The following is a 26,687-nucleotide window of genomic DNA, read 5'->3' on the forward strand; positions in this document are numbered from 1 at the left end:
GGTGGTAAACGGGGCCTGTCCAGGGGCCCGTTGAGGCAGAGGGTGGTAAACTGGGCCTGTTCAGGGGCCCATTGGGGCAGAGGGTGGTAAACGGGGCCCGTTGGCGCAGAGGGTGGTAAACGGGGCCCGTTGGGGCAGAGGGTGGTAAATGGGGCCCGTTGGGGCAGAGGGTGGTAAACGGGGCCCGTTGGCGCAGAGGGTGGTAAACGGGGCCCGTTGGCGCAGAGGGTGGTAAATGGGGCCCGTTGGGGCAGAGGGTGGAAAACGGGGCCCGTTGGGGAGGAGGGTGGTAAACGGGGCCCGTTGGGGAGGAGGGTGGTAAACGGGGCCTGTTCAGGGGCCCGTTGAGGCAGAGGGTGGTAAACGGGGCCTGTTGGGACAGAGGGTGGTAAACGGGGCCCGTTGGGGCAGAGGGTGGTAAACGGGGCCCATTGGGGCAGAGGGTGGTAAACGGGGCCTGTTGGGGCAGAGGGTGGTAAACAGGGCCTGTTAAGGGGCCCGTTGAGGCAGAGGGTAGTAAACGGGGCCTGTTCAGGGGCCCGTTGGGGCAGAGGGTGGTAAACGGGGCCCGTTGGGGCAGAGGGTGGTCAACGGGGCCCGTTGGGGCAGAGGGTGGTCAACGGGGCCCGTTGGGGCAGAGGGTGGTCAACGGGGCCCGTTGGGGCAGAGGGTGGTCAACGGGGCCCGTTGGGGCAGAGGGTGGTCAACGGGGCCCGTTGGGGCAGAGGGTAGTAAACGGGGCCCGTTGAGGCAGAGGGTGGTAAACGGGGCCCGTTGAGGCAGAGGGTGGTAAACGGGGCCTGTTCAGGGGCCCGTTGAGGCAGAGGGTGGTAAAAGGGGCCTGTTCAGGGGCCCGTTGGGGCAGAGGGTGGTAAACGGGGCCTGTTGGGGCAGAGGGTGGTAAACGGGGCCCGTTGGGGCAGAGGGTGGTAAACGGGGCCTGTTGGGGCAGAGGGTGGTAAACGGGGCCTGTTCAGGGGCCCGTTGAGGCAGAGGGTGGTAAACGGGGCCTGTTCAGGGGCCCGTTGAGGCAGAGGGTGGTAAACGGGGCCTGTTCAGGGGCCCGTTGGGGCAGAGGGTGGTAAACGGGGCCTGTTCAGGGGCCCGTTGAGGCAGAGGGTGGTAAACGGGGCCCGTTGAGGCAGAGGGTGGTAAACGTAGCCCGTTGGGGCAGAGGGTGGTAAACGGGGCCTGTTGGGGCAGAGGGTGGTAAACGGGGCCTGTTCAGGGGCCCGTTGGGGCAGAGGGTGGTAAACGGGCCCGTTGAGGCAGAGGGTGGTAAAGGGGCCCGTTGAGGCAGAGGGTGGTAAAAGGGACCGTTGAGGCAGAGGGTGGTAAACGGGGCCCGTTGGGGCAGAGGGTGGTAAACGGGGCCCGTTGGGGCAGAGGGTGGTAAACGGGGCCCGTTGGGGAGGAGGGTGGTAAACAGGGCCCGTTGGGGAGGAGGGTGGTAAACGGGGCCCGTTGAGGCAGAGGGTGGTAAACGGGGCCCGTTGAGGCAGAGGGTGGTAAACGAGGCCCGTTGAGGCAGAGGGTGGTAAACGGGGCCTGTTCAGGGGCCCGTTGGGGCAGAGGGTGGTCAACGGGGTCCGTTGGGGCAGAGGGTGGTCAACGGGGCCTGTTGGGGCAGAGGGTGGTAAACGGGGCCTGTTGAGGCAGAGCGTGGTAAACAGGGCCTGTTGGGGCAGAGGGTGGTAAACGGGGCCTGTTCAGGGGCCCGTTGAGGCAGAGGGTGGTAAATGGGCCTGTTCAGGCAGAGGGTGGTAAACGGGGCCTGTTGGGGTAGAGGGTGGTAAACGGGGCCCGTTGAGGCAGAGGGTGGTAAACGGGCCCGTTCAGGGGCAGAGGGTGGTAAACGGGGCCCGTTGAGGCAGAGGGTGGTAAACGGGGCCTGTTGAGGCAGAGCGTGGTAAACGGGGCCTGTTGGGGCAGAGGGTGGTAAACGGGGCCCGTTGGGGCAGAGGGTGGTAAACGGGGCCCATTGGGGCAGAGGGTGGTAAACGGGGCCTGTCCAGGGGCCCGTTGAGGCAGAGGGTGGTAAACTGGGCCTGTTCAGGGGCCCATTGGGGCAGAGGGTGGTAAACGGGGCCCGTTGGCGCAGAGGGTGGTAAACGGGGCCCATTGGGGCAGAGGGTGGTAAATGGGGCCCGTTGGGGCAGAGGGTGGTAAACGGGGCCCGTTGGCGCAGAGGGTGGTAAACGGGGCCCGTTGGCGCAGAGGGTGGTAAATGGGGCCCGTTGGGGCAGAGGGTGGAAAACGGGGCCCGTTGGGGAGGAGGGTGGTAAACGGGGCCCGTTGGGGAGGAGGGTGGTAAACGGGGCCTGTTCAGGGGCCCGTTGAGGCAGAGGGTGGTAAACGGGGCCTGTTGGGACAGAGGGTGGTAAACGGGGCCCGTTGGGGCAGAGGGTGGTAAACGGGGCCCATTGGGGCAGAGGGTGGTAAACGGGGCCTGTTGGGGCAGAGGGTGGTAAACAGGGCCTGTTAAGGGGCCCGTTGAGGCAGAGGGTAGTAAACGGGGCCTGTTCAGGGGCCCGTTGGGGCAGAGGGTGGTAAACGGGGCCCGTTGGGGCAGAGGGTGGTCAACGGGGCCCGTTGGGGCAGAGGGTGGTCAACGGGGCCCGTTGGGGCAGAGGGTGGTCAACGGGGCCCGTTGGGGCAGAGGGTGGTCAACGGGGCCCGTTGGGGCAGAGGGTGGTCAACGGGGCCCGTTGGGGCAGAGGGTGGTCAACGGGGCCCGTTGGGGCAGAGGGTAGTAAACGGGGCCCGTTGAGGCAGAGGGTGGTAAACGGGGCCCGTTGAGGCAGAGGGTGGTAAACGGGGCCTGTTCAGGGGCCCGTTGAGGCAGAGGGTGGTAAAAGGGGCCTGTTCAGGGGCCCGTTGGGGCAGAGGGTGGTAAACGGGGCCTGTTGGGGCAGAGGGTGGTAAACGGGGCCCGTTGGGGCAGAGGGTGGTAAACGGGGCCTGTTGGGGCAGAGGGTGGTAAACGGGGCCTGTTCAGGGGCCCGTTGAGGCAGAGGGTGGTAAACGGGGCCTGTTCAGGGGCCCGTTGAGGCAGAGGGTGGTAAACGGGGCCTGTTCAGGGGCCCGTTGGGGCAGAGGGTGGTAAACGGGGCCTGTTCAGGGGCCCGTTGAGGCAGAGGGTGGTAAACGGGGCCCGTTGAGGCAGAGGGTGGTAAACGGGGCCCGTTGGGGCAGAGGGTGGTAAACGGGGCCTGTTGGGGCAGAGGGTGGTAAACGGGGCCTGTTCAGGGGCCCGTTGGGGCAGAGGGTGGTAAACGGGCCCGTTGAGGCAGAGGGTGGTAAAGGGGCCCGTTGAGGCAGAGGGTGGTAAAAGGGACCGTTGAGGCAGAGGGTGGTAAACGGGGCCCGTTGGGGCAGAGGGTGGTAAACGGAGCCCATTGAGGTAGAGGGTGGTAAACGGGGCCTGTTCAGGGGCCCGTTGAGGCAGAGGGTGGTAAACGGGGCCTGTTGGGACAGAGGGTGGTAAACGGGGCCCGTTGGGGCAGAGGGTGGTAAACGGGGCCTGTTGGGGCAGAGGGTGGTAAACAGGGCCTGTTAAGGGGCCCGTTGAGGCAGAGGGTAGTGAACGGGGCCTGTTCAGGGGCCCGTTGGGGCAGAGGGTGGTAAACGGGCCCGTTGGGGCAGAGGGTGGTCAACGGGGCCCGTTGGGGCAGAGGGTGGTCAACGGGGCCCGTTGGGGCAGAGGGTGGTCAACGGGGCCCGTTGGGGCAGAGGGTGGTCAACGGGGCCCGTTGGGGCAGAGGGTGGTCAACGGGGCCCGTTGGGGCAGAGGGTGGTCAACGGGGCCCGTTGGGGCAGAGGGTGGTAAACGAGGCCCGTTGAGGCAGAGGGTGGTAAACAGGGCCCGTTGAGGTAGAGGGTGGTAAACGGGGCCTGTTCAGGGGCCCGTTGGGGCAGAGGGTGGTAAACGGGGCCCATTGGGGCAGAGGGTGGTAAACGGGGCCGTTGGGGCAGAGGGTGGTAAACGGGGCCGTTGGGGCAGAGGGTGGTAAACGGGCCCGTTGGGGCAGAGGGTGGTAAACGGGGCCCATTGAGGCAGAGGGTGGTAAACGGGGCCCGTTGGGGCAGAGGGTGGTAAACGGGGCCCGTTGGGGCAGAGGGTGGTAAACGGGGCCCGTTGAGGCAGAGGGTGGTAAACGGGGCCCGTTGAGGCAGAGGGTGGTAAACGGGGCCCGTTGAGGCAGAGGGTGGTAAACGGGGCCTGTTCAGGGGCCCGTTGAGGCAGAGGGTGGTAAACGGGGCCCGTTGAGGCAGAGGGTGGTAAAAGGGGCCTGTTGGGGCAGAGGGTGGTAAACCGGGCCCGTTGGGTCAGAGGGTGGTAAACGGGGCCCGTTGGCGCAGAGGGTGGTAAACGGGGCCCGTTGGGGAGGAGGGTGGTAAACGGGGCCCGTTGGGGAGGAGGGTGGTAAACGGGGCCCGTTGGCGCAGAGGGTGGTAAACGGGGCCCGTTGGGGCAGAGGGTGGTAAACGGGGCCCGTTGGGGCAGAGGGTGGTAAACGGGGCCCGTTGGGGAGGAGGGTGGTAAACAGGGCCCGTTGGGGAGGAGGGTGGTAAACGGGGCCCGTTGAGGCAGAGGGTGGTAAACGGGGCCCGTTGAGGCAGAGGGTGGTAAACGAGGCCCGTTGAGGCAGAGGGTGGTAAACGGGGCCTGTTCAGGGGCCCGTTGGGGCAGAGGGTGGTCAACGGGGTCCGTTGGGGCAGAGGGTGGTCAACGGGGCCTGTTGGGGCAGAGCGTGGTAAACAGGGCCTGTTGGGGCAGAGGGTGGTAAACGGGGCCCATTGGGGCAGAGGGTGGTAAACGGGGCCTGTTCAGGGGCCCGTTGAGGCAGAGGGTGGTCAACGGGGCCCGTTGAGGCAGAGGGTGATAAACGGGGCCCGTTGAGGTAGAGGGTGGTAAACGGGGCCTGTTCAGGGGCCCGTTGAGGCAGAGGGTGGTAAACGGGCCCGTTGGGGCAGAGGGTGGTAAACGGGGCCTGTTGGGGCAGAGGGTGGTAAACGGGGCCTGTTCAGGGGCCCGTTGAGGCAGAGGGTGGTAAACGGGGCCTGTTCAGGTGCCCGTTGAGGCAGAGGGTGGTAAACGGGGCCTGTTCAGGGGCCCGTTGGGGCAGAGGGTGGTAAACGGGCCCGTTGAGGCAGAGGGTGGTAAACGGGGCCCGTTGAGGCAGAGGGTGGTAAACGGGGCCCGTTGAGGCAGAGGGTGGTAAACGGGAACTGTTCAGGGGCCCGTTGAGGCAGAGGGTGGTAAACGGGGCCCGTTGGGGCAGAGGGTGGTAAACGGGGCCTGTTCAGGGGCCCGTTGGGGCAGAGGGTGGTAAACGGGCCCGTTGAGGCAGAGGGTGGTAAACAGGGCCCGTTGAGGCAGAGGGTGGTAAACGGGGCCTGTTGGGGCAGAGGGTGGTAAACGGGGCCTGTTGGGGCAGAGGGTGGTAAACGGGGCCTGTTCAGGGGCCTGTTGAGGCAGAGGGTGGTAAACGGGGCCTGTTCAGGGGCCCGTTGAGGCAGAGGGTGGTAAACGGGCCCGTTGAGGCAGAGGGTGGTAAACGGGGCCCGTTGAGGCAGAGGGTGGTAAACGGGGCCTGTTCAGGGGCCCGTTGAGGCAGAGGGTGGTAAACGGGGCCCGTTGGGGCAGAGGGTGGTAAACGGGGCCTGTTCAGGGGCCCGTTGGGGCAGAGGGTGGTAAACGGGCCCGTTGAGGCAGAGGGTGGTAAACAGGGCCCGTTGAGGCAGAGGGTGGTAAACGGGGCCCGTTGGGGCACGGGGCCTGTTCAGGGGCCCGTTGAGGCAGAGGGTGGTAAACGGGGCCTGTTGGGGCAGAGGGTGGTAAACAGGGCCGTTAAGGGGCCCGTTGAGGCAGAGGGTAGTAAACGGGGCCTGTTCAGGGGCCCGTTGGGGCAGAGGGTGGTAAACGGGGCCCGTTGGGGCAGAGGATGGTCAACGGGGCCCGTTGGGGCAGAGGGTGGTCAACGGGGCCCATTGGGGCAGAGGGTGGTCAACGGGGCCCGTTGGGGCAGAGGGTGGTCAACGGGGCCTGTTGAGGCAGAGGGTGGTAAACGGGGCCCGTTGAGGCAGAGGGTGGTAAACGGGGCCTGTTCAGGGGCCCGTTGGGGCAGAGGGTGGTAAACGGGGCCTGTTCAGGCAGAGGGTGGTAAACGGGGCCTGTTCAGGGGCCCGTTGAGGCAGAGGGTGGTAAACGGGGCCTGTTCAGGGGCCAGTTGAGGCAGAGGGTGGTAAACGGGGCCTGTTCAGGGGCCCGTTGGGGCAGAGGGTGGTAAACGGGCCCGTTGAGGCAGAGGGTGGTAAACGGGGCCCGTTGAGGCAGAGGGTGGTAAACGGGGCCTGTTCAGGGGCCCGTTGAGGCAGAGGGTGGTAAACGGGGCCCGTTGGGGCAGAGGGTGGTAAACGGGCCCGTTGAGGCAGAGGGTGGTAAACAGGGCCCGTTGAGGCAGAGGGTGGTAAACGGGGCCCGTTGGGGCACGGGGCCTGTTCAGGGGCCCGTTGAGGCAGAGGGTGGTAAACGGGGCCTGTTGGGGCAGAGGGTGGTAAACAGGGCCTGTTAAGGGGCCCGTTGAGGCAGAGGGTAGTAAACGGGGCCTGTTCAGGGGCCCGTTGGGGCAGAGGGTGGTAAACGGGGCCCGTTGGGGCAGAGGATGGTCAACGGGGCCCGTTGGGGCAGAGGGTGGTCAACGGGGCCCATTGGGGCAGAGGGTGGTCAACGGGGCCCGTTGGGGCAGAGGGTGGTCAACGGGGCCTGTTGAGGCAGAGGGTGGTAAACGGGGCCCGTTGAGGCAGAGGGTGGTAAACGGGGCCTGTTCAGGGGCCCGTTGGGGCAGAGGGTGGTAAACGGGGCCTGTTCAGGCAGAGGGTGGTAAACGGGGCCTGTTCAGGGGCCCGTTGAGGCAGAGGGTGGTAAACGGGGCCTGTTCAGGGGCCAGTTGAGGCAGAGGGTGGTAAACGGGGCCTGTTCAGGGGCCCGTTGGGGCAGAGGGTGGTAAACGGGCCCGTTGAGGCAGAGGGTGGTAAACGGGGCCCGTTGAGGCAGAGGGTGGTAAACGGGGCCTGTTCAGGGGCCCGTTGAGGCAGAGGGTGGTAAACGGGGCCCGTTGGGGCAGAGGGTGGTAAACGGGGCCTGTTGGGGCAGAGGGTGGTAAACGGGGCCTGTTCAGGGGCCCGTTGGGGCAGAGGGTGGTAAACGGGCCCGTTGAGGCAGAGGGTGGTAAACAGGGCCCGTTGAGGCAGAGGGTGGTCAACGGGGCCCGTTGAGGCAGAGGGTGATAAACGGGGCCCGTTGAGGTAGAGGGTGGTAAACGGGGCCTGTTCAGGGGCCCGTTGAGGCAGAGGGTGGTAAACGGGCCCGTTGGGGCAGAGGGTGGTAAACGGGGCCTGTTGGGGCAGAGGGTGGTAAACGGGGCCTGTTCAGGGGCCCGTTGAGGCAGAGGGTGGTAAACGGGGCCTGTTCAGGGGCCCGTTGAGGCAGAGGGTGGTAAACGGGGCCTGTTCAGGGGCCCGTTGGGGCAGAGGGTGGTAAACGGGCCCGTTGAGGCAGAGGGTGGTAAACGGGGCCCGTTGGGGCAGAGGGTGGTAAACGGGGCCTGTTCAGGGGCCCGTTGGGGCAGAGGGTGGTAAACGGGCCCGTTGAGGCAGAGGGTGGTAAACAGGGCCCGTTGAGGCAGAGGGTGGTAAACGGGGCCCGTTGGGGCAGAGGGTGGTAAACGGGGCCTGTTGGGGCAGAGGGTGGTAAACGGGGCCTGTTCAGGGGCCCGTTGGGGCAGAGGGTGGTAAACGGGCCCGTTGAGGCAGAGGGTGGTAAACAGGGCCCGTTGAGGCAGAGGGTGGTCAACGGGGCCCGTTGAGGCAGAGGGTGGTAAACGGGGCCCGTTGAGGTAGAGGGTGGTAAACGGGGCCTGTTCAGGGGCCCGTTGAGGCAGAGGGTGGTAAACGGGCCCGTTGGGGCAGAGGGTGGTAAACGGGGCCTGTTGGGGCAGAGGGTGGTAAACGGGGCCTGTTCAGGGGCCCGTTGAGGCAGAGGGTGGTAAACGGGGCCTGTTCAGGGGCCCGTTGAGGCAGAGGGTGGTAAACGGGGCCTGTTCAGGGGCCCGTTGGGGCAGAGGGTGGTAAACGGGCCCGTTGAGGCAGAGGGTGGTAAACGGGGCAGAGGGTGGTAAACGGGCCCGTTGAGGCAGAGGGTGGTAAACGGGGCCTGTTCAGGGGCCCGTTGAGGCAGAGGGTGGTAAACGGGGCCCGTTGGGGCAGAGGGTGGTAAACGGGGCCTGTTCAGGGGCCCGTTGGGGCAGAGGGTGGTAAACGGGCCCGTTGAGGCAGAGGGTGGTAAACGGGGCCCGTTGAGGCAGAGGGTGGTAAACGGGGCCCGTTGGGGCAGAGGGTGGTAAACGGGGCCTGTTGGGGCAGAGGGTGGTAAACAGGGCCTGTTAAGGGGCCCGTTGAGGCAGAGGGTAGTAAACGGGGCCTGTTCAGGGGCCCGTTGGGGCAGAGGGTGGTAAACGGGACCGTTGGGGCAGAGGGTGGTCAACGGGGCCTGTTCAGGGGCCCGTTGAGGCAGAGGGTGGTAAACGGGGTAAACGGGCCCGTTGAGGCAGAGGGTGGTAAACGGGGCAGAGGGTGGTAAACGGGCCCGTTGAGGCAGAGGGTGGTAAACGGGGCCTGTTCAGGGGCCCGTTGAGGCAGAGGGTGGTAAACGGGGCCCGTTGGGGCAGAGGGTGGTAAACGGGGCCTGTTCAGGGGCCCGTTGGGGCAGAGGGTGGTAAACGGGCCCGTTGAGGCAGAGGGTGGTAAACGGGGCCCGTTGAGGCAGAGGGTGGTAAACGGGGCCCGTTGAGGCAGAGGGTGGTAAACGGGGCCCGTTGGGGCAGAGGGTGGTAAACGGGCCCGTTGGGGCAGAGGGTGGTCAACGGGGCCTGTTCAGGGGCCCGTTGAGGCAGAGGGTGGTAAACGGGGCCTGTTCAGGGGCCCGTTGAGGCAGAGGGTGGTAAACGGGGCCTGTTCAGGGGCCCGTTGGGGCAGAGGGTGGTAAACGGGCCCGTTGAGGCAGAGGGTGGTAAACGGGGCCCGTTGGGGCAGAGGGTGGTAAACGGGGCCTGTTCAGGGGCCCGTTGGGGCAGAGGGTGGTAAACGGGCCCGTTGAGGCAGAGGGTGGTAAACGGGGCAGAGGGTGGTAAACGGGCCCGTTGAGGCAGAGGGTGGTAAACGGGGCCTGTTCAGGGGCCCGTTGAGGCAGAGGGTGGTAAACGGGGCCCGTTGGGGCAGAGGGTGGTAAACGGGGCCTGTTCAGGGGCCCGTTGGGGCAGAGGGTGGTAAACGGGCCCGTTGAGGCAGAGGGTGGTAAACGGGGCCCGTTGAGGCAGAGGGTGGTAAACGGGGCCCGTTGGGGCAGAGGGTGGTAAACGGGGCCTGTTGGGGCAGAGGGTGGTAAACAGGGCCTGTTAAGGGGCCCGTTGAGGCAGAGGGTAGTAAACGGGGCCTGTTCAGGGGCCCGTTGGGGCAGAGGGTGGTAAACGGGCCCGTTGGGGCAGAGGGTGGTCAACGGGGCCCGTTGGGGCAGAGGGTGGTCAACGGGGCCCGTTGGGGCAGAGGGTGGTCAACGGGGCCCGTTGGGGCAGAGGGTGGTCAACGGGGCCCGTTGGGGCAGAGGGTAGTAAACGGGGCCTGTTGAGGCAGAGGGTGGTAAACGGGGCCCGTTGAGGCAGAGGGTGGTAAACGGGGCCTGTTCAGGGGCCCGTTGGGGCAGAGGGTGGTAAACGGGGCCTGTTCAGGCAGAGGGTGGTAAAAGGGGCCCGTTGGGGCAGAGGGTGGTAAACGTGGCCTGTTCAGGGGCCCGTTGAGGCAGAGGGTGGTAAACGGGCCCGTTGAGGCAGAGGGTGGTAAACGGGGCCCGTTGAGGGAGAGGGTGGTAAACGGGGCCTGTTCAGGGGCCCGTTGAGGCAGAGGGTGGTAAACGGGGCCCGTTGGGGCAGAGGGTAGTAAACGGGGCCTGTTGGGGCAGAGGGTGTTAAACGGGGCCTGTTCAGGGGCCCGTTGAGGCAGAGGGTGGTTAAACGGGGCCTGTTCAGGGGCCCGTTGGGGCAGAGGGTGGTAAACGGGCCCGTTGAGGCAGAGGGTGGTAAACGGGGCCCGTTGGGGCAGAGGGTAGTAAACGGGGCCTGTTGGGGCAGAGGGTGGTAAAAGGGGCCTGTTGGGGCAGAGGGTGGTAAACGGGGCACGTTGGGGCAGAGGGTGGTAAACGGGGCCTGTTGGGGCAGAGGGTGGTAAACGGGGCCTGTTCAGGGGCCCGTTGAGGCAGAGGGTGGTAAACGGGGCCTGTTCAGGGGCCCGTTGAGGCAGAGGGTGGTAAACGGGGCCCGTTGAGGGAGAGGGTGGTAAACGGGGCCTGTTCAGGGGCCCGTTGAGGCAGAGGGTGGTAAACGGGGCCCGTTGGGGCAGAGGGTGGTAAACGGGGCCTGTTGGGGCAGAGGGTGGTAAACAGGGCCTGTTAAGGGGCCCGTTGAGGCAGAGGGTGGTAAACGGGCCCGTTGGGGCAGAGGGTGGTCAACGGGGCCCGTTGGGGCAGAGGGTGGTCAACGGGGCCCGTTGGGGCAGAGGGTGGTCAACGGGGCCCGTTGGGGCAGAGGGTGGTCAACGGGGCCCGTTGGGGCAGAGGGTGGTCAACGGGGCCCGTTGGGGCAGAGGGTGGTCAACGGGGCCCGTTGGGGCAGAGGGTGGTAAACGAGGCCCGTTGAGGCAGAGGGTGGTAAACAGGGCCCGTTGAGGTAGAGGGTGGTAAACGGGGCCTGTTCAGGGGCCCGTTGAGGCAGAGGGTGGTCAACGGGGCCCGTTGGGGCAGAGGGTGGTAAACGGGGCCCATTGGGGCAGAGGGTGGTAAACGGGGCCTGTTGGGGCAGAGGGTGGTAAACAGGGCCTGTTAAGGGGCCCGTTGAGGCAGAGGGTAGTAAACGGGGCCTGTTCAGGGGCCCGTTGGGGCAGAGGGTGGTAAACGGGGCCCGTTGGGGCAGAGGGTGGTCAACGGGGCCCGTTGGGGCAGAGGGTGGTCAACGGGGCCCGTTGGGGCAGAGGGTGGTCAACGGGGCCCGTTGGGGCAGAGGGTGGTCAACGGGGCCCGTTGGGGCAGAGGGTGGTCAACGGGGCCCGTTGGGGCAGAGGGTAGTAAACGGGGCCTGTTGAGGCAGAGGGTGGTAAAGGGGCCCGTTGAGGCAGAGGGTGGTAAAAGGGACCGTTGAGGCAGAGGGTGGTAAACGGGGCCCGTTGGGGCAGAGGGTGGTAAACGGAGCACATTGAGGTAGAGGGTGGTAAACGGGGCCTGTTCAGGGGCCCGTTGAGGCAGAGGGTGGTAAACGGGGCCTGTTGGGACAGAGGGTGGTAAACGGGGCCCGTTGGGGCAGAGGGTGGTAAACGGGGCCTGTTGGGGCAGAGGGTGGTAAACAGGGCCTGTTAAGGGGCCCGTTGAGGCAGAGGGTAGTGAACGGGGCCTGTTCAGGGGCCCGTTGGGGCAGAGGGTGGTAAACGGGCCCGTTGGGGCAGAGGGTGGTCAACGGGGCCCGTTGGGGCAGAGGGTGGTCAACGGGGCCCGTTGGGGCAGAGGGTGGTCAACGGGGCCCGTTGGGGCAGAGGGTGGTCAACGGGGCCCGTTGGGGCAGAGGGTGGTCAACGGGGCCCGTTGGGGCAGAGGGTGGTCAACGGGGCCCGTTGGGGCAGAGGATGGTCAACGGGGCCCGTTGGGGCAGAGGGTGGTAAACGGGCCCGTTGGGGCAGAGGGTGGTAAACGGGGCCTGTTGGGGCAGAGGGTGGTAAACGGGGCCTGTTCAGGGGCCCGTTGAGGCAGAGGGTGGTAAACGGGGCCTGTTCAGGGGCCCGTTGAGGCAGAGGGTGGTAAACGGGGCCTGTTCAGGGGCCCGTTGAGGCAGAGGGTGGTAAACGGGGCCTGTTCAGGGGCCCGTTGGGGCAGAGGATGGTCAACGGGGCCCGTTGGGGCAGAGGGTGGTCAACGGGGCCCATTGGGGCAGAGGGTGGTCAACGGGGCCCGTTGGGGCAGAGGGTGGTCAACGGGGCCTGTTGAGGCAGAGGGTGGTAAACGGGGCCCGTTGGGGCAGAGGGTGGTAAACGGGGCCTGTTCAGGGGCCCGTTGGGGCAGAGGGTGGTAAACGGGCCCGTTGAGGCAGAGGGTGGTAAACAGGGCCCGTTGAGGCAGAGGGTGGTCAACGGGGCCCGTTGAGGCAGAGGGTGATAAACGGGGCCCGTTGAGGTAGAGGGTGGTAAACGGGGCCTGTTCAGGGGCCCGTTGAGGCAGAGGGTGGTAAACGGGCCCGTTGGGGCAGAGGGTGGTAAACAGGGCCTGTTGGGGCAGAGGGTGGTAAACGGGGCCTGTTCAGGGGCCCGTTGAGGCAGAGGGTGGTAAACGGGGCCTGTTCAGGGGCCCGTTGAGGCAGAGGGTGGTAAACGGGGCCTGTTCAGGGGCCCGTTGGGGCAGAGGGTGGTAAACGGGCCCGTTGAGGCAGAGGGTGGTAAACGGGGCCCGTTGAGGCAGAGGGTGGTAAACGGGGCCCGTTGAGGCAGAGGGTGGTAAACGGGGCCTGTTCAGGGGCCCGTTGAGGCAGAGGGTGGTAAACGGGCCCGTTGAGGCAGAGGGTGGTAAACAGGGCCCGTTGAGGCAGAGGGTGGTCAACGGGGTCCGTTGAGGCAGAGGGTGGTAAACGGGGCCCGTTGAGGTAGAGGGTGGTAAACGGGGCCTGTTCAGGGGCCCGTTGAGGCAGAGGGTGGTAAACGGGCCCGTTGAGGCAGAGGGTGGTAAACGGGGCCTGTTCAGGGGCCCGTTGAGGCAGAGGGTGGTAAACGGGCCCGTTGAGGCAGAGGGTGGTAAACAGGGCCCGTTGAGGCAGAGGGTGGTCAACGGGGTCCGTTGAGGCAGAGGGTGGTAAACGGGGCCCGTTGAGGTAGAGGGTGGTAAACGGGGCCTGTTCAGGGGCCCGTTGAGGCAGAGGGTGGTAAACGGGCCCGTTGGGGCAGAGGGTGGTAAGCGGGGCCTGTTGGGGCAGAGGGTGGTAAACGGGGCCTGTTCAGGGGCCCGTTGAGGCAGAGGGTGGTAAACGGGGCCTGTTCAGGGGCCCGTTGAGGCAGAGGGTGGTAAACGGGGCCTGTTCAGGGGCCCGTTTGGGCAGAGGGTGGTAAACGGGCCCGTTGAGGCAGAGGGTGGTAAACGGGGCAGAGGGTGGTAAACGGGCCCGTTGAGGCAGAGGGTGGTAAACGGGGCCTGTTCAGGGGCCCGTTGAGGCAGAGGGTGGTAAACGGGGCCCGTTGGGGCAGAGGGTGGTAAACGGGGCCTGTTCAGGGGCCCGTTGGGGCAGAGGGTGGTAAACGGGCCCGTTGAGGCAGAGGGTGGTAAACGGGGCCCGTTGAGGCAGAGGGTGGTAAACGGGGCCCGTTGGGGCAGAGGGTGGTAAACGGGGCCTGTTGGGGCAGAGGGTGGTAAACAGGGCCTGTTAAGGGGCCCGTTGAGGCAGAGGGTAGTAAACGGGGCCTGTTCAGGGGCCCGTTGGGGCAGAGGGTGGTAAACGGGCCCGTTGGGGCAGAGGGTGGTCAACGGGGCCCGTTGGGGCAGAGGGTGGTCAACGGGGCCCGTTGGGGCAGAGGGTGGTCAACGGGGCCCGTTGGGGCAGAGGGTGGTCAACGGGGCCCGTTGGGGCAGAGGGTAGTAAACGGGGCCTGTTGAGGCAGAGGGTGGTAAACGGGGCCCGTTGAGGCAGAGGGTGGTAAACGGGGCCTGTTCAGGGGCCCGTTGGGGCAGAGGGTGGTAAACGGGGCCTGTTCAGGCAGAGGGTGGTAAAAGGGGCCCGTTGGGGCAGAGGGTGGTAAACGTGGCCTGTTCAGGGGCCCGTTGAGGCAGAGGGTGGTAAACGGGCCAGTTGAGGCAGAGGGTGGTAAACGGGGCCCGTTGAGGGAGAGGGTGGTAAACGGGGCCTGTTCAGGGGCCCGTTGAGGCAGAGGGTGGTAAACGGGGCCCGTTGGGGCAGAGGGTAGTAAACGGGGCCTGTTGGGGCAGAGGGTGTTAAACGGGGCCTGTTCAGGGGCCCGTTGAGGCAGAGGGTGGTTAAACGGGGCCTGTTCAGGGGCCCGTTGGGGCAGAGGGTGGTAAACGGGCCCGTTGAGGCAGAGGGTGGTAAATGGGGCCCGTTGGGGCAGAGGATAGTAAACGGGGCCTGTTGGGGCAGAGGGTGGTAAAAGGGGCCTGTTGGGGCAGAGGGTGGTAAATGGGGCCCGTTGGGGCAGAGGGTGGTAAACGGGGCCTGTTGGGGCAGAGGGTGGTAAACGGGGCCTGTTCAGGGGCCCGTTGAGGCAGAGGGTGGTAAATGGGGCCTGTTCAGGGGCCCGTTGAGGCAGAGGGTGGTAAACGGGGCCTGTTCAGGGGCCCGTTGGGGCAGAGGGTGGTAAACGGGCCCGTTGAGGCAGAGGGTGGTAAACGGGGCCCGTTGAGGCAGAGGGTGGTAAACAGGGCCTGTTCAGGGGCCCGTTGAGGCAGAGGGTGGTAAACGGGGCCCGTTGGGGCAGAGGGTGGTAAACGGGGCCTGTTGGGGCAGAGGGTGGTAAACAGGGCCTGTTCAGGGGCCCGTTGGGGCAGAGGGTGGTAAACGGGCCCGTTGAGGCAGAGGGTGGTAAACGGGGCCCGTTGAGGCAGAGGGTGGTAAACGGGGCCCGTTGGGGCAGAGGGTGGTAAACGGGGCCTGTTCAGGGGCCCGTTGGGGCAGAGGGTGGTCAACGGGGCCCGTTGGGGCAGAGGGTGGTCAACGGGGCCCGTTGGGGCAGAGGGTGGTCAACGGGGCCCGTTGAGGCAGAGGGTGGTAAACGGGGCCTGTTCAGGGGCCCGTTGAGGCAGAGGGTGGTAAAAGGGGCCCGTTAAGGGAAAGGGTGGTAAACGGGGCCTGTTCAGGGGCCCGTTGAGGCAGAGGGTGGTTAAACGGGGCCTGTTCAGGGGCCCGTTGGGGCAGAGGGTGGTAAACGGGCCCGTTGAGGCAGAGGGTGGTAAACGGGGCCCGTTGGGGCAGAGGGTAGTAAACGGGGCCTGTTGGGGCAGAGGGTGGTAAAAGGGGCCTGTTGGGGCAGAGGGTGGTAAACGGGGCCCGTTGGGGCAGAGGGTGGTAAACGGGGCCTGTTCAGGGGCCCGTTGAGGCAGAGGGTGGTAAACGGGGCCTGTTCAGGGGCCCGTTGAGGCAGAGGGTGGTAAACGGGGCCTGTTCAGGGGCCCGTTGGGGCAGAGGGTGGTAAACGGGCCCGTTGAGGCAGAGGGTGGTAAACGGGGCCCGTTGAGGCAGAGGGTGGTAAACGGGGCCCGTTGAGGCAGAGGGTGGTAAACGGGGCCTGTTCAGGGGCCCGTTGGGGCAGAGGGTGGTAAACGGGGACTGTTGGGGCAGAGGGTGGTAAACGGGGCCTGTTCAGGGGCCCGTTGGGGCAGAGGGTGGTAAACGGGCCCGTTGAGGCAGAGGGTGGTAAACAGGGCCCGTTGAGGCAGAGGGTGGTAAACGGGGCCCGTTGGGGCAGAGGGTGGTAAACGGGGCCTGTTCAGGGGCCCGTTGGGGCAGAGGGTGGTAAACGGGGCCTGTTCAGGCAGAGGGTGGTAAAGGGGCCCGTTGGGGCAGAGGGTGGTAAACGGGGCCCGTTGGGGCAGAGGGTGGTAAACGGGGCCTGTTCAGGGGCCCGTTGAGGCAGAGGGTGGTAAAAGGGGCCGTTGAGGCAGAGGGTGGTAAACGGGGCCCGTTGGGGCAGAGGGTGGTAAACAGAGCCCATTGAGGTAGAGGGTGGTAAACGGGGCCTGTTCAGGGGCCCGTTGAGGCAGAGGGTGGTAAACGGGGCCTGTTGGGACAGAGGGTGGTAAACGGGGCCTGTTGGGGCAGAGGGTGGTAAACAGGGCCTGTTGGGGCAGAGGGTGGTAAACAGGGCCTGTTAAGGGGCCCGTTGAGGCAGAGGGTAGTAAACGGGGCCTGTTCAGGGGCCCGTTGGGGCAGAGGGTGGTAAACGGGCCCGTTGGGGCAGAGGGTGGTCAACGGGGCCCGTTGGGGCAGAGGGTGGTCAACGGGGCCCGTTGGGGCAGAGGGTGGTAAACGGGGCTCGTTGGGGCAGAGGCTGGTAAACGGGGCCCGTTGGGGCAGAGGGTGGTAAACGGGGCCCGTTGGGGCAGAGGGTGGTAAACGGGGCCCGTTGGGGAGGAGGGTGGTAAACGGGGCCCGTTGGGGAGGAGGGTGGTAAACGGGGCCCGTTGGGGCAGAGGGTCGTAAACGGGCCCGTTGGGGCAGAGGGTGGTAAACGGGGCCTGTTGGGGTAGAGGGTGGTAAACGGGGCCCGTTGGGGCAGAGGTTGGTAAACGGGGCCCGTTGGGGCAGAGGGTGGTAAACGGGGCCTGTTCAGGGGCCCGTTGAGGCAGAGGGTGGTAAACGGGGCCTGTTCAGGGGCCCGTTGGGGCAGAGGGTGGTAAAAGGGGACTGTTGGGCCAGAGGGTGGTAAACGGGGCCCGTTGGGGCAGAGGGTGGTAAACGGGGCCTGTTGGGGCAGAGGGTGGTAAACGGGGCCTGTTCAGGGGCCCGTTGAGGCAGAGGGTGGTAAACGGGGCCTGTTCAGGGGCCCGTTGGGGCAGAGGGTGGTAAACGGGGCCTGTTCAGGGGCCCGTTGAGGCAGAGGGTGGTAAACAGGGCCCATTGAGAAAGAGGGTGGTAAACGAGGCCTGTTGAGGCAGAGGGTGGTAAACGGGGCCCGTTGAGGCAGAGGGTGGTAAACGAGGCCCGTTGAGGCAGAGGGTGGTAAACGGGGCCCGTTGAGGTAGAGGGTGGTAAACGGGGCCTGTTCAGGGGCCCGTTGAGGCAGAGGGTGGTAAACGGGCCCGTTGAGGCAGAGGGTGGTAAACGGGGCCCGTTGGGGCAGAGGGTAGTAAACGGGGCCTGTTGGGGCAGAGGGTGGTAAACAGGGCCCGTTGAGGCAGAGGGTGGTAAACGGGGCCCGTTGAGGCAGAGGGTGGTAAACGGGGCCCGTTGAGGCAGAGGGTGGTAAACAAGGCCTGTTGAGGCAGAGGGTGGTAAACAAGGCCTGTTGAGGCAGAGGGTGGTAAACAAGGCCTGTTGAGGCAGAGGGTGGTAAACGAGGCCCGTTGAGGCAGAGGGTGGTAAACGGGGCCTGTTCAGGGGCCCGTTGGGGCAGAGGGTGGTAATCGGGGCCCGTTGGGGCAGAGGGTGGTAAATGAGGCCCGTTAATGGTCCTACCAGAGAAGAAGAGCATGACGTCAGTCTCGGTGCAGCTGTAGGGTAGACCTCTGATCCGTACCACTCCGTCTCTGGCTGGGAGCTGAACTGACTTCTTCAAGATGGCCTCCGCATCACTGTTGGTCACCTCAAACACTGGAGGAGGTTGTTGAGGAGAAGAAAAATAATACTTTATTGTCCAATGTCCACAAATGTATATACTCAATAGGTTGGAGAAGAGAGGGGACACAGAGTGGAGAGTTGAAGAAGAGAGAGACACAGAGTGGAGAGTTGGAGAAAAGAGAGACACAGAGTGGAGAGTTGGAGAAGAGAGAGACACAGTGTGGTGCACCTGGAGCAGTTTAAGGGTATGTTTGGAGCCTCGATCAAGGGCACAATGCAGGTGTTTGGGGGGGGTCATCTATGTTCTATATTGCATGGTCCCAAGTACTGTCTGTCTGTAGTACCTTCTACATAGTCTGGTACTGTCTGTCTGTCTGTAGTACCTTCTATATAGCCTGGTCCCAGGTACTGTCTGTCTGTAGTACCTTCTATATAGCCTGGTCCCAGGTACTGTCTGTCTGTAGTACCTTCTACATAGTCTGGTACTGTCTGTCTGTCTGTAGTACCTTGTATATAGCCTGGTCCCAGGTACTGTCTGTCTGTAGTACCTTCTATATAGCCTGGTCCCAGGTACTGTCTGTCTGTAGTACCTTCTACATAGTCTGGTACTGTCTGTCTGTCTGTAGTACCTTCTATATAGCCTGGTCCCAGGTACTGTCTGTCTGTAGTACCTTCTATATAGCCTGGTACTGTCTGTCTGTCTGTAGTACCTTCTATATAGCCTGGTACTGTGTCTGTCTGTAGTACCTTCTATATAGCCTGGTCCCAGGTACTGTCTGTCTGTAGTACCTTCTATATAGCCTGGTCCCAGGTACTGTCTGTCTGTAGTACCTTCTACATAGTCTGGTACTGTCTGTCTGTCTGTAGTACCTTCTATATAGCCTGGTCCCAGGTACTGTCTGTCTGTAGTACCTTCTATATAGCCTGGTACTGTCTGTCTGTCTGTAGTACCTTCTATATAGCCTGGTACTGTGTCTGTCTGTAGTACCTTCTATATAGCCTGGTCCCAGGTACTGTCTGTCTGTAGTACCTTCTATATAGCCTGGTCCCAGGTACTGTCTGTCTGTAGTACCTTCTACATAGTCTGGTACTGTCTGTCTGTCTGTAGTACCTTCTATATAGCCTGGTCCCAGGTACTGTCTGTCTGTAGTACCTTCTATATAGCCTGGTACTGTCTGTCTGTCTGTAGTACCTTCTATATAGCCTGGTACTGTGTCTGTCTGTAGTACCTTGTATATAGCCTGGTCCCAGGTACTGTCTGTCTGTAGTACCTTCTATATAGCCTGGTCCCAGGTACTGTCTGTCTGTAGTACCTTCTACATAGTCTGGTACTGTCTGTCTGTCTGTAGTACCTTCTATATAGCCTGGTCCCAGGTACTGTCTGTCTGTAGTACCTTCTATATAGCCTGGTACTGTCTGTCTGTCTGTAGTACCTTCTATATAGCCTGGTACTGTGTCTGTCTGTAGTACCTTCTATATAGCCTGGTCCCAGGTACTGTCTGTCTGTAGTACCTTCTATATAGCCTGGTCCCAGGTACTGTCTGTCTGTAGTACCTTCTACATAGTCTGGTACTGTATGTCTGTCTGTAGTACCTTCTATATAGCCTGGTCCCAGGTACTGTCTGTCTGTAGTACCTTCTATATAGCCTGGTTCTGTCTGTCTGTAGTACCTTCTATATAGCCTGGTACTGTCTGTCTGTAGTACCTTCTATATAGCGTGGTCCCAGGTACTGTCTGTCTGTAGTACCTTCTATATAGCCTGGTCCCAGGTACTGTCTGTCTGTAGTACCTTCTATATAGCCTGTTACTGTCTGTCTGTAGTACCTTCTATATAGCCTGGTCCCAGGTACTGTCTGTCTGTAGTACCTTCTATATAGCCTGGTACTGTCTGTCTGTAGTACCTTCTATATAGCGTGGTCCGAGGTACTGTCTGTGTTTCTCCAGGGCCTTGCTGACGTCCTCTTCATGCTCCAGCTCTATAAAGGCCTGGCCGTTGGGCTTCCCATCCCGGTTCACCGTCAGGTGGATCCCCTTCACACCGTCACGCACACGGCACTCTGGGCAGTGAGAAGTAGAGTACACCTACCTATTAAACCAACATCTCAGTGTTTCTAACAGGGGATAACAGTCAGGAGGACGGTGGGGGATAACAGTCAGGAGGACGGTGGGGGATAACAGTCAGGAGGACGGTGGGGGATAACAGTCAGGAGGACGGTGGGGGATAACAGTCAGGAGGACGGTGGGGGATAACAGTCAGGAGGACGGTGGGGGATAACAGTCAGGAGGACGGTGGGGGATAACAGTCAGGAGGACGGTGGGGGATAACAGTCAGGAGGACGGTGGGGGATAACAGTCAGGAGGACGGTGGGGGATAACAGTCAGGAGGACGGTGGGGGATAACAGTCAGGAGGACGGTGGGGGATAACAGTCAGGAGGAGGGTGGGGGATAACAGTCAGGAGGAGGGTGGGGGATAACAGTCAGGAGGACGGTGGGGGATAACAGTCAGGAGGACGGTGGGGGATAACAGTCAGGAGGACGGTGGGGGATAACAGTCAGGAGGACGGTGGGGGATAACAGTCAGGAGGACGGTGGGGGATAACAGTCAGGAGGACGGTGGGGGATAACAGTCAGGAGGACGGTGGGGGATAACAGTCAGGAGGACGGTGGGGGATAACAGTCAGGAGGACGGTGGGGGATAACAGTCAGGAGGACGGTGGGGGATAACAGTCAGGAGGACGGTGGGGGATAACAGTCAGGAGGAGGGTGGGGGATAACAGTCAGGAGGACGGTGGGGGATAACAGTCAGGAGGACGGTGGGGGATAACAGTCAGGAGGACGGTGGGGGATAACAGTCAGGAGGACGGTGGGGGATAACAGTCAGGAGGACGGTGGGGGATAACAGTCAGGAGGACGGTGGGGGATAACAGTCAGGAGGACGGTGGGGGATAACAGTCAGGAGGACGGTGGGGGATAACAGTCAGGAGGACGGTGGGGGATAACAGTCAGGAGGACGGTGGGGGATAACAGTCAGGAGGACGGTGGGGGATAACAGTCAGGAGGACGGTGGGGTATAACAGTCAGGAGGACGGTGGGGGATAACAGTCAGGAGGACGGTGGGGGATAACAGTCAGGAGGACGGTGGGGGATAACAGTCAGGAGGACGGTGGGGGATAACAGTCAGGAGGACGGTGGGGGATAACAGTCAGGAGGACGGTGGGGGATAACAGTCAGGAGGACGGTGGGGGATAACAGTCAGGAGGACGGTGGGGGATAACAGTCAGGAGGACGGTGGGGGATAACAGTCAGGAGGACGGTGGGGGATAACAGTCAGGAGGACGGTGGGGGATAACAGTCAGGAGGACGGTGGGGGATAACAGTCAGGAGGACGGTGGGGGATAACAGTCAGGAGGACGGTGGGGGATAACAGTCAGGAGGACGGTGGGGGATAACAGTCAGGAGGACGGTGGGGGATAACAGTCAGGAGGAGGGTGGGGGATAACAGTCAGGAGGACGGTGGGGGATAACAGTCAGGAGGACGGTGGGGGATAACAGTCAGGAGGACGGTGGGGGATAACAGTCAGGAGGACGGTGGGGGATAACAGTCAGGAGGACGGTGGGGGATAACAGTCAGGACGGTGGGGGGTGACAGTCAGGAGGACGGTGGGGGAAACAGGAATAAATAAAATACAATTAAGCCTTGTCCTGGAGAAAAAACATCTCCATTGAAATGGCAGTTCTGTCTAGGACTGGTTTAATCTGTGTCTGGGAAACTGGACCCTGGAGGTTTATCAGCATGTTCTTAACAGAGGTGTATGGAGGGCTTACCAGAGAAGAACTGAATGAGATCGTCTGTGGTACAGGACCATGGAAGTCCTTTCGCTCTGATGATAAACACCTCCTTCTTCTCCGGTCCTGGGTCAGAGTTGTAGTCTGGTAGAGGTGGGTAGTCATCATCTTTGAAGGGGGCTCCTGACTAATACACCATACCGTTAAGTTATAACATTCATATCTAGATTTCTACCGTTATAAAATGTTGACAGCAGGATACCTTTTCATACAAAGAGTAGCGGCACACGGACACTAACCTCAGAGTGTAGCCCGAGTTGGGATTGCACTGCGGAGAGGCTGTGATACCGGGGTTTCAGTGCGGCGGTCCAATGGTGATGGAACCGCGGACGGCCACATCTCTCCGCTACTGTTCTGGTCCCTGCGGCACTACTCTGCGACAAAACGCTCCTGGAGACCTGTCTCCCCACCACAGAGCGACTTAACGCTAACAGCAAGGGCCTACAGTTCCCAGACATCTTATCAAACCTGTTACTGCGCAATGCTACGATTTTTCAATATGACGAACCGGTTTGACAGATGAACAAAACCCCACGGAAAAACACTTTTACCGTAGTTATTTATTGAGCCTTGCAAACACTTAAATACATTGAAAGGTGCCGCATACGTAGGCTCCTCTTTACAGCAAGAAAACTCACGTTGCCCAAGGACAGTAGTTCGTCAAAAAGGTCAAAGTGAATTATAGTCAACAAAAGGAGGATTTATCCAGCAGCGTTGTGGAATATAGAAATATCGCCGTCTGATGGTTTGGAGGACTCACGACATGTTCTAGTGAAGCTCAGACGAAACCTAGTGGGTCAAAATACGGGACTGTCCCTGGTTCATGTACGTCCTCCTCAAAACACAACAGGAAAAATAAGAAATATGTCAGGGAGAAGAATAAGAATACATACAAATTAAATTGGCAAGGATTGAAATGTTATTTGTTTTGGTCAATGAATTTGTTAGTGGTTTTGTTACATTTTCCCCCGTGTTTAGATGTATTTTCCCACTCCCGTCCAGTAGGCGGCGACACATTAACATACTTTGGTTGATCAATGCTTGTGGGTCGAACAACAACAAATATCGCTGCAGGTTTGCTAACTAGGGTGGTTAGTTAGTTAGCTGTCAAAAACATGCTTCTTCAGACTTTCAGGCCATGGCTGACCTTGCTCCGTTGCAGAGGATTGCCAGTAGCAACAACACGACTTTACCACGGTGACAGAGTCGCAGCCGTCGGTACACAGCCTGACACACAGTCCGCGGAGTTTGCGGTAGGTGGTGTTGGAGAAGGTGGTGGAGGAGGTGAAGGTGGTGGAGTGGTGGAGGAGGAGGTTGAGTAGGGGAAGGTGGTGGAGGGGAAGGTGGTGGTGGAGGAGGGGAAGGTGGTGGAGGGGAAAGGGTATCACGGTGAGACGCTGCTAGCTCGGACTGCCCTTGGAACTGACTTACTCTCAATAAGTGTAGTAATGCTCTCCAGCTAAATTAGCTGGCTTATTGTCATTTGCTTACATTATGCGTTTCAACCCCCTGTACCACCAGCTAGCTCACATGTACTGTAATTAACCAGGGCTAGCTAGCTTGCTAACATGTACTGTAATTAACCAGGGCTAGCTAGCTTGCTAACATGTACTGTAATTAACCAGGGCTAGCTAGCTTGCTAACATGTACTGTAATTAACCAGGGTTGGCTAGCTAGCTTGCTTGCTAACGTTGACCAGCCATTGAGAAGGGCAAATGCTTTTGGTCAGACAGCGTCTCCTCAGCAACGCTTTAAAAAAGTACTTCCGGGTCATGGAATTTCGGAAATATTTCAAATTAAAAGTCCCCCAGGTAATAGTACAAAAGTGTCAATAACGTGTATCTACTCAAAATAATAATAATGTGAAGAATAAAAGTGTATTTAACATTAACAGAGATTCGTTTTAAAGTTGCATTTCATTACAAGTTCGGGTTTAAAACATGTTCCAAGGTCAAACAAATGACCCCAATGCAAATCACTGTTTATAAAATACATAATCTTGGTTTATAGAGCAAAAATGTTTCTAGGTGACGCAATAAAAGTAATGTAGGGAGTGACTCAATAGGGTCTGTAGAATGGATATATGGTGTCATTTCACGGGGCTCTGAATAATACAGAATGTTGGTGGCCTTTAACTGTGGTCAAACAGCTTAAAGTAGGGTGCCTGGACACTATATTGTATAAATATTGCACTGTACATTGAAAATAATGAATTGGTGTCCATAAAACTAGGTTCCAGTCTACTCACTAGAACTACCCTAGAATACAAAACAGGTGAGTTTGAACATGAAGTTACTTAGTTATATATAGTGTATGAACTATGTGGACACCCTTTCAAATGAGTGGATTTGGCTATTTCGGCCACACCCGTTGCTGACAGGTGTATAAAATCGAGCACACAGCCATGGAATCTCCATAGACAAACATTGTCAGTAGAATGACGTTACATTTCCAAATTGTTCCGAGAACAATATCACCAGTAAATAAACAGGAACCGTACAATCAGTAGGCCATTGTGTTCTTGACATTCATTAAGCTCCAACCATTCCTCAATGTGCTCCGCCTTATAATATTCTTTATCTTATATAAAGTAGTAATTCTCTTTCAGTATACATTTCCCCCCCAATGTAGCTATAAATATTATTTAACATCATTTTAACATTCTCCACTAGGCAAAGCTGCGGAAAAATATGGATTTAGAATAATATACAAAGCGTTTTACCGCAGACTTTTATTTTGAAGGCAAAATCCAAAAACCGGAAGTTTTAGTGTGGATGGGATCCACCTGGTGTAGCTGCCATGATGCTCATATTTTTTTACATTTTTCAATTGAATTCAACCTTTATTTAACTAGGCTCAACGTCGCCCGGGTTTAACCGGGGTAGGCCGTCATGGGAGTAGGCCGTCATGGGAGTAGGCCGTCATGGGGGTAGGCCGTCATGGGGGTAGGCCGTCATGGTAAATAAGTAAACTAAACCAATATCAAACCAAGTGTTTGTTCGACGTCATTGATCACGTGCTTCTGATAAAACGATACAGATCGGCACACTGATTGGATCCACACCTCGTAGCTCCGGTTATCAAACACAACACCACTACTTGGTGATACTTCTTCAATTCCCTAAATGTCCATGTCTAGTTGCAGGTGGTTCGTTTTGAATTTAGAAAATATTCCCTTATTAAATTAAAACTTTCTATGCTCCATGAAGTAATCCAACAATGTGGAAGCCACCATTAAGTCTATTTCAAATGTTCTCACATTGATCTGGACAGGTGTCATGGTGACAGGTGTCATGGTGACAGGTGTCATGGTGACAGGTGTCATGGTGACAGGTGTCATGGTGACAGGTGTCATGGTGATAGGTGGCATGGTGATAGGTGGCATGGTGTCAGGTGTCATGGTGACAGGTGTCATGGTGATAGGTGTCATGGTGATAGGTGGCATGGTGATAGGTGGCATGGTGTCAGGTGTCATGGTGACAGGTGTCATGGTGATAGGTGGCATGGTGACAGGTGTCATGGTGATAGGTGGCATGGTGATAGGTGGCATGGTGATAGGTGGCATGGTGACAGGTGTCATGGTGACAGGTGTCATGGTGACAGGTGTCATTGTGACAGGTGTCATGGTGACAGGTGTCATGGTGACAGGTGGCATGGTGACAGGTGGCACCTTGGGGTGGACAAATAGACTTGATGGTGGTGTATACGTTGTTGGATTACTTCATGGAGCAAAACATTTTTTATTTTTGTATTTAACCTTTTATAGGCAAGTCAGTTAAGAACAAATTCTTATTTACAATGACGGCCTACCAAAATGCCTCCTGCGGGGACGGAGGCCTGGGATAAAAACTACAAAATAAATATAGGACAAAACACACATCACGACAAGAGACCACAACACTACATAAAGAGAGACCTAAGACAACAACATAGCATGGTAACAACACAACAACAACATTGTAGGAACATAACATGGTAGTAGCACAAAACATGGTACAAACATTATTTGGCTCAGACAACAGCCCAAAGGGCAAGAAGATAATGTGAAAGAGGAGTGATTTACAATAAAGGAAACCAAGTCTAGATTTAACCTTAGCCTGCAGCTTTGATATGTGCTGAGACAAGGACAGTGTACAATCTAGCCATACTCCCAAGTACCTATATGTGGTGACTACCTCAAGCTCTAAACCCTCAGAGGTAGTAATCAAACCTGTGGGGAGAGGGGCGGTTAAAAGGTTAAAAAGGTTAAAAAGAGAAAGCTTATTTAATTTAATAATGTTTTTTTTCGAACCCCCTGCAACTAAACATGGATGTAAAAGACATTGGTAGTTGATAAAGGAATTTATATGGTTAAAGTAATGACTAAACGATTCCACCCTGAAATCATATAATTGTATGAAATGTGTTAGAGTAATAATTCCATAATGTGTGTGACTACACCATTGTGTTACTGTTTCGGAATATGAGCTGGGTAGAGTTGAGACATTCAAGGCCAACTGAACTGTCGACTTGTGATAACTCTGAAACCAAATAACAGGAAAGAGGCCTCCCCAACTTAGGTAAGGGGGAGTTGAAGATAACGAGAAATTATGTTAGTAATCAGGGAAAAACTAGAGCACACCCAAAGGGAGGTGAAGTTTCTACTGGTGTGTCTTTGTGAGTTATAAACTGACTGTGATCTTATTTTTGACCTCAGAGTACTCTTTGAATAAAGAATGAACCTTTTGCAGAATCTGAGACTTTGCCTAATTATTATTAAACCCAGGGTCTTACAAACCTCGGGGAATTGGTCAAAGTTGAAATAATTGTTTAGTTATCATCATTGGGATTGAAAATTCTCTTGACAGTAGTCTTCCAAGTTGGGAATTGAGGAAGTATTGCCAAGTTAAGGTTGGGTATATTCTCTGTGCTAAGCCAAACCATATCTTCTCTAATAACACCCCAGACAGCTGCAACAGAGGAATGGCCTGACTAGGAGAGATTTTGAATAGCTAGGATACTAGCTAGTCCTTGCCTGGTTAATAACCTGCTCCGGAAGCTCCCACTCATACTACACTAATACACTATGGCATTTGACATCATGATATCTATCTTTTCAGGAAAACTATGAACGAATGCAAGTCCTTGTTGATGAGTTGAAAGGCAGATCGGAGAAAATCAAATTGGGTAAGTTAAGTGGGCACCTTCACATGTGAAAACTCTTTTGAATGTTAACAGAATTAGTAATGTGGTGTTGGCAGCCTGTCTGATAATGTGTTGACCAGCCTGTCTGTTGACCAGCCTGTCTGTTGACCAGCCTGTCTGTTGACCAGCCTGTCTGTTGACCAGCCTGTCTGTTGACCAGCCTGTCTGATAATGTGTTGACCAGCCTGTCTGTTGACCAGCCTGTCTGTTGACCAGCCTGTCTGTTGACCTGCCTCTCTGTTGACCTGCCTCTCTGTTGACCTGCCTCTCTGTTGACCTGCCTCTCT

The 26,687-nt window shown here is 59.2% G+C and overlaps 2 protein-coding genes across 8 annotated transcripts in view; one reads left to right on the forward strand and one right to left on the reverse strand.

Moving 5' to 3' along the window:
• The window catches only part of grsf1 (G-rich RNA sequence binding factor 1), a 47,852-nt gene extending 25,642 nt beyond the window's left edge, over positions 1-22,210 (reverse strand). For 3 of the 6 annotated variants that reach the window (XR_016484742.1, XR_016484741.1, XM_036936578.2), the window contains exons 1-4: positions 21,456-22,210; positions 21,196-21,343; positions 19,271-19,426; positions 17,268-17,402 (exon numbers count right to left, since the gene is read on the reverse strand). Coding sequence is in view for 2 of the 6 variants with exons in the window: in XM_036936578.2 (XP_036792473.2) it covers positions 17,268-17,402; positions 19,271-19,426; positions 21,196-21,343; positions 21,456-21,674 (658 nt within the window). In the remaining 4 variants the exon portion in view is untranslated. The remainder of the gene's footprint in view (positions 1-17,267; positions 17,403-19,270; positions 19,427-21,195; positions 21,344-21,455) is intronic. The other 3 variants (XR_016484740.1, XR_016484743.1, XM_090191285.1) reach the window with 1 other exon arrangement.
• The window catches only part of mccc2 (methylcrotonyl-CoA carboxylase subunit 2), a 42,074-nt gene continuing 37,590 nt past the window's right edge, over positions 22,204-26,687 (forward strand). The window contains exons 1-2 of one of the 2 annotated variants that reach the window (XM_090191283.1): positions 22,204-22,469; positions 26,316-26,382. In XM_090191283.1, the coding sequence (XP_090047409.1) occupies positions 22,332-22,469; positions 26,316-26,382 (205 nt within the window). In that variant the 5' untranslated portion in view covers positions 22,204-22,331. The remainder of the gene's footprint in view (positions 22,470-26,315; positions 26,383-26,687) is intronic. The other variant, XM_090191284.1, reaches the window with a different exon arrangement.

Source organism: Oncorhynchus mykiss, chromosome 11 (genome assembly GCF_057628025.1).
Source record: "Oncorhynchus mykiss isolate SJ-2025 chromosome 11, ASM5762802v1, whole genome shotgun sequence".
Classification (NCBI taxonomy): Eukaryota; Metazoa; Chordata; class Actinopteri; order Salmoniformes; family Salmonidae; genus Oncorhynchus; species Oncorhynchus mykiss.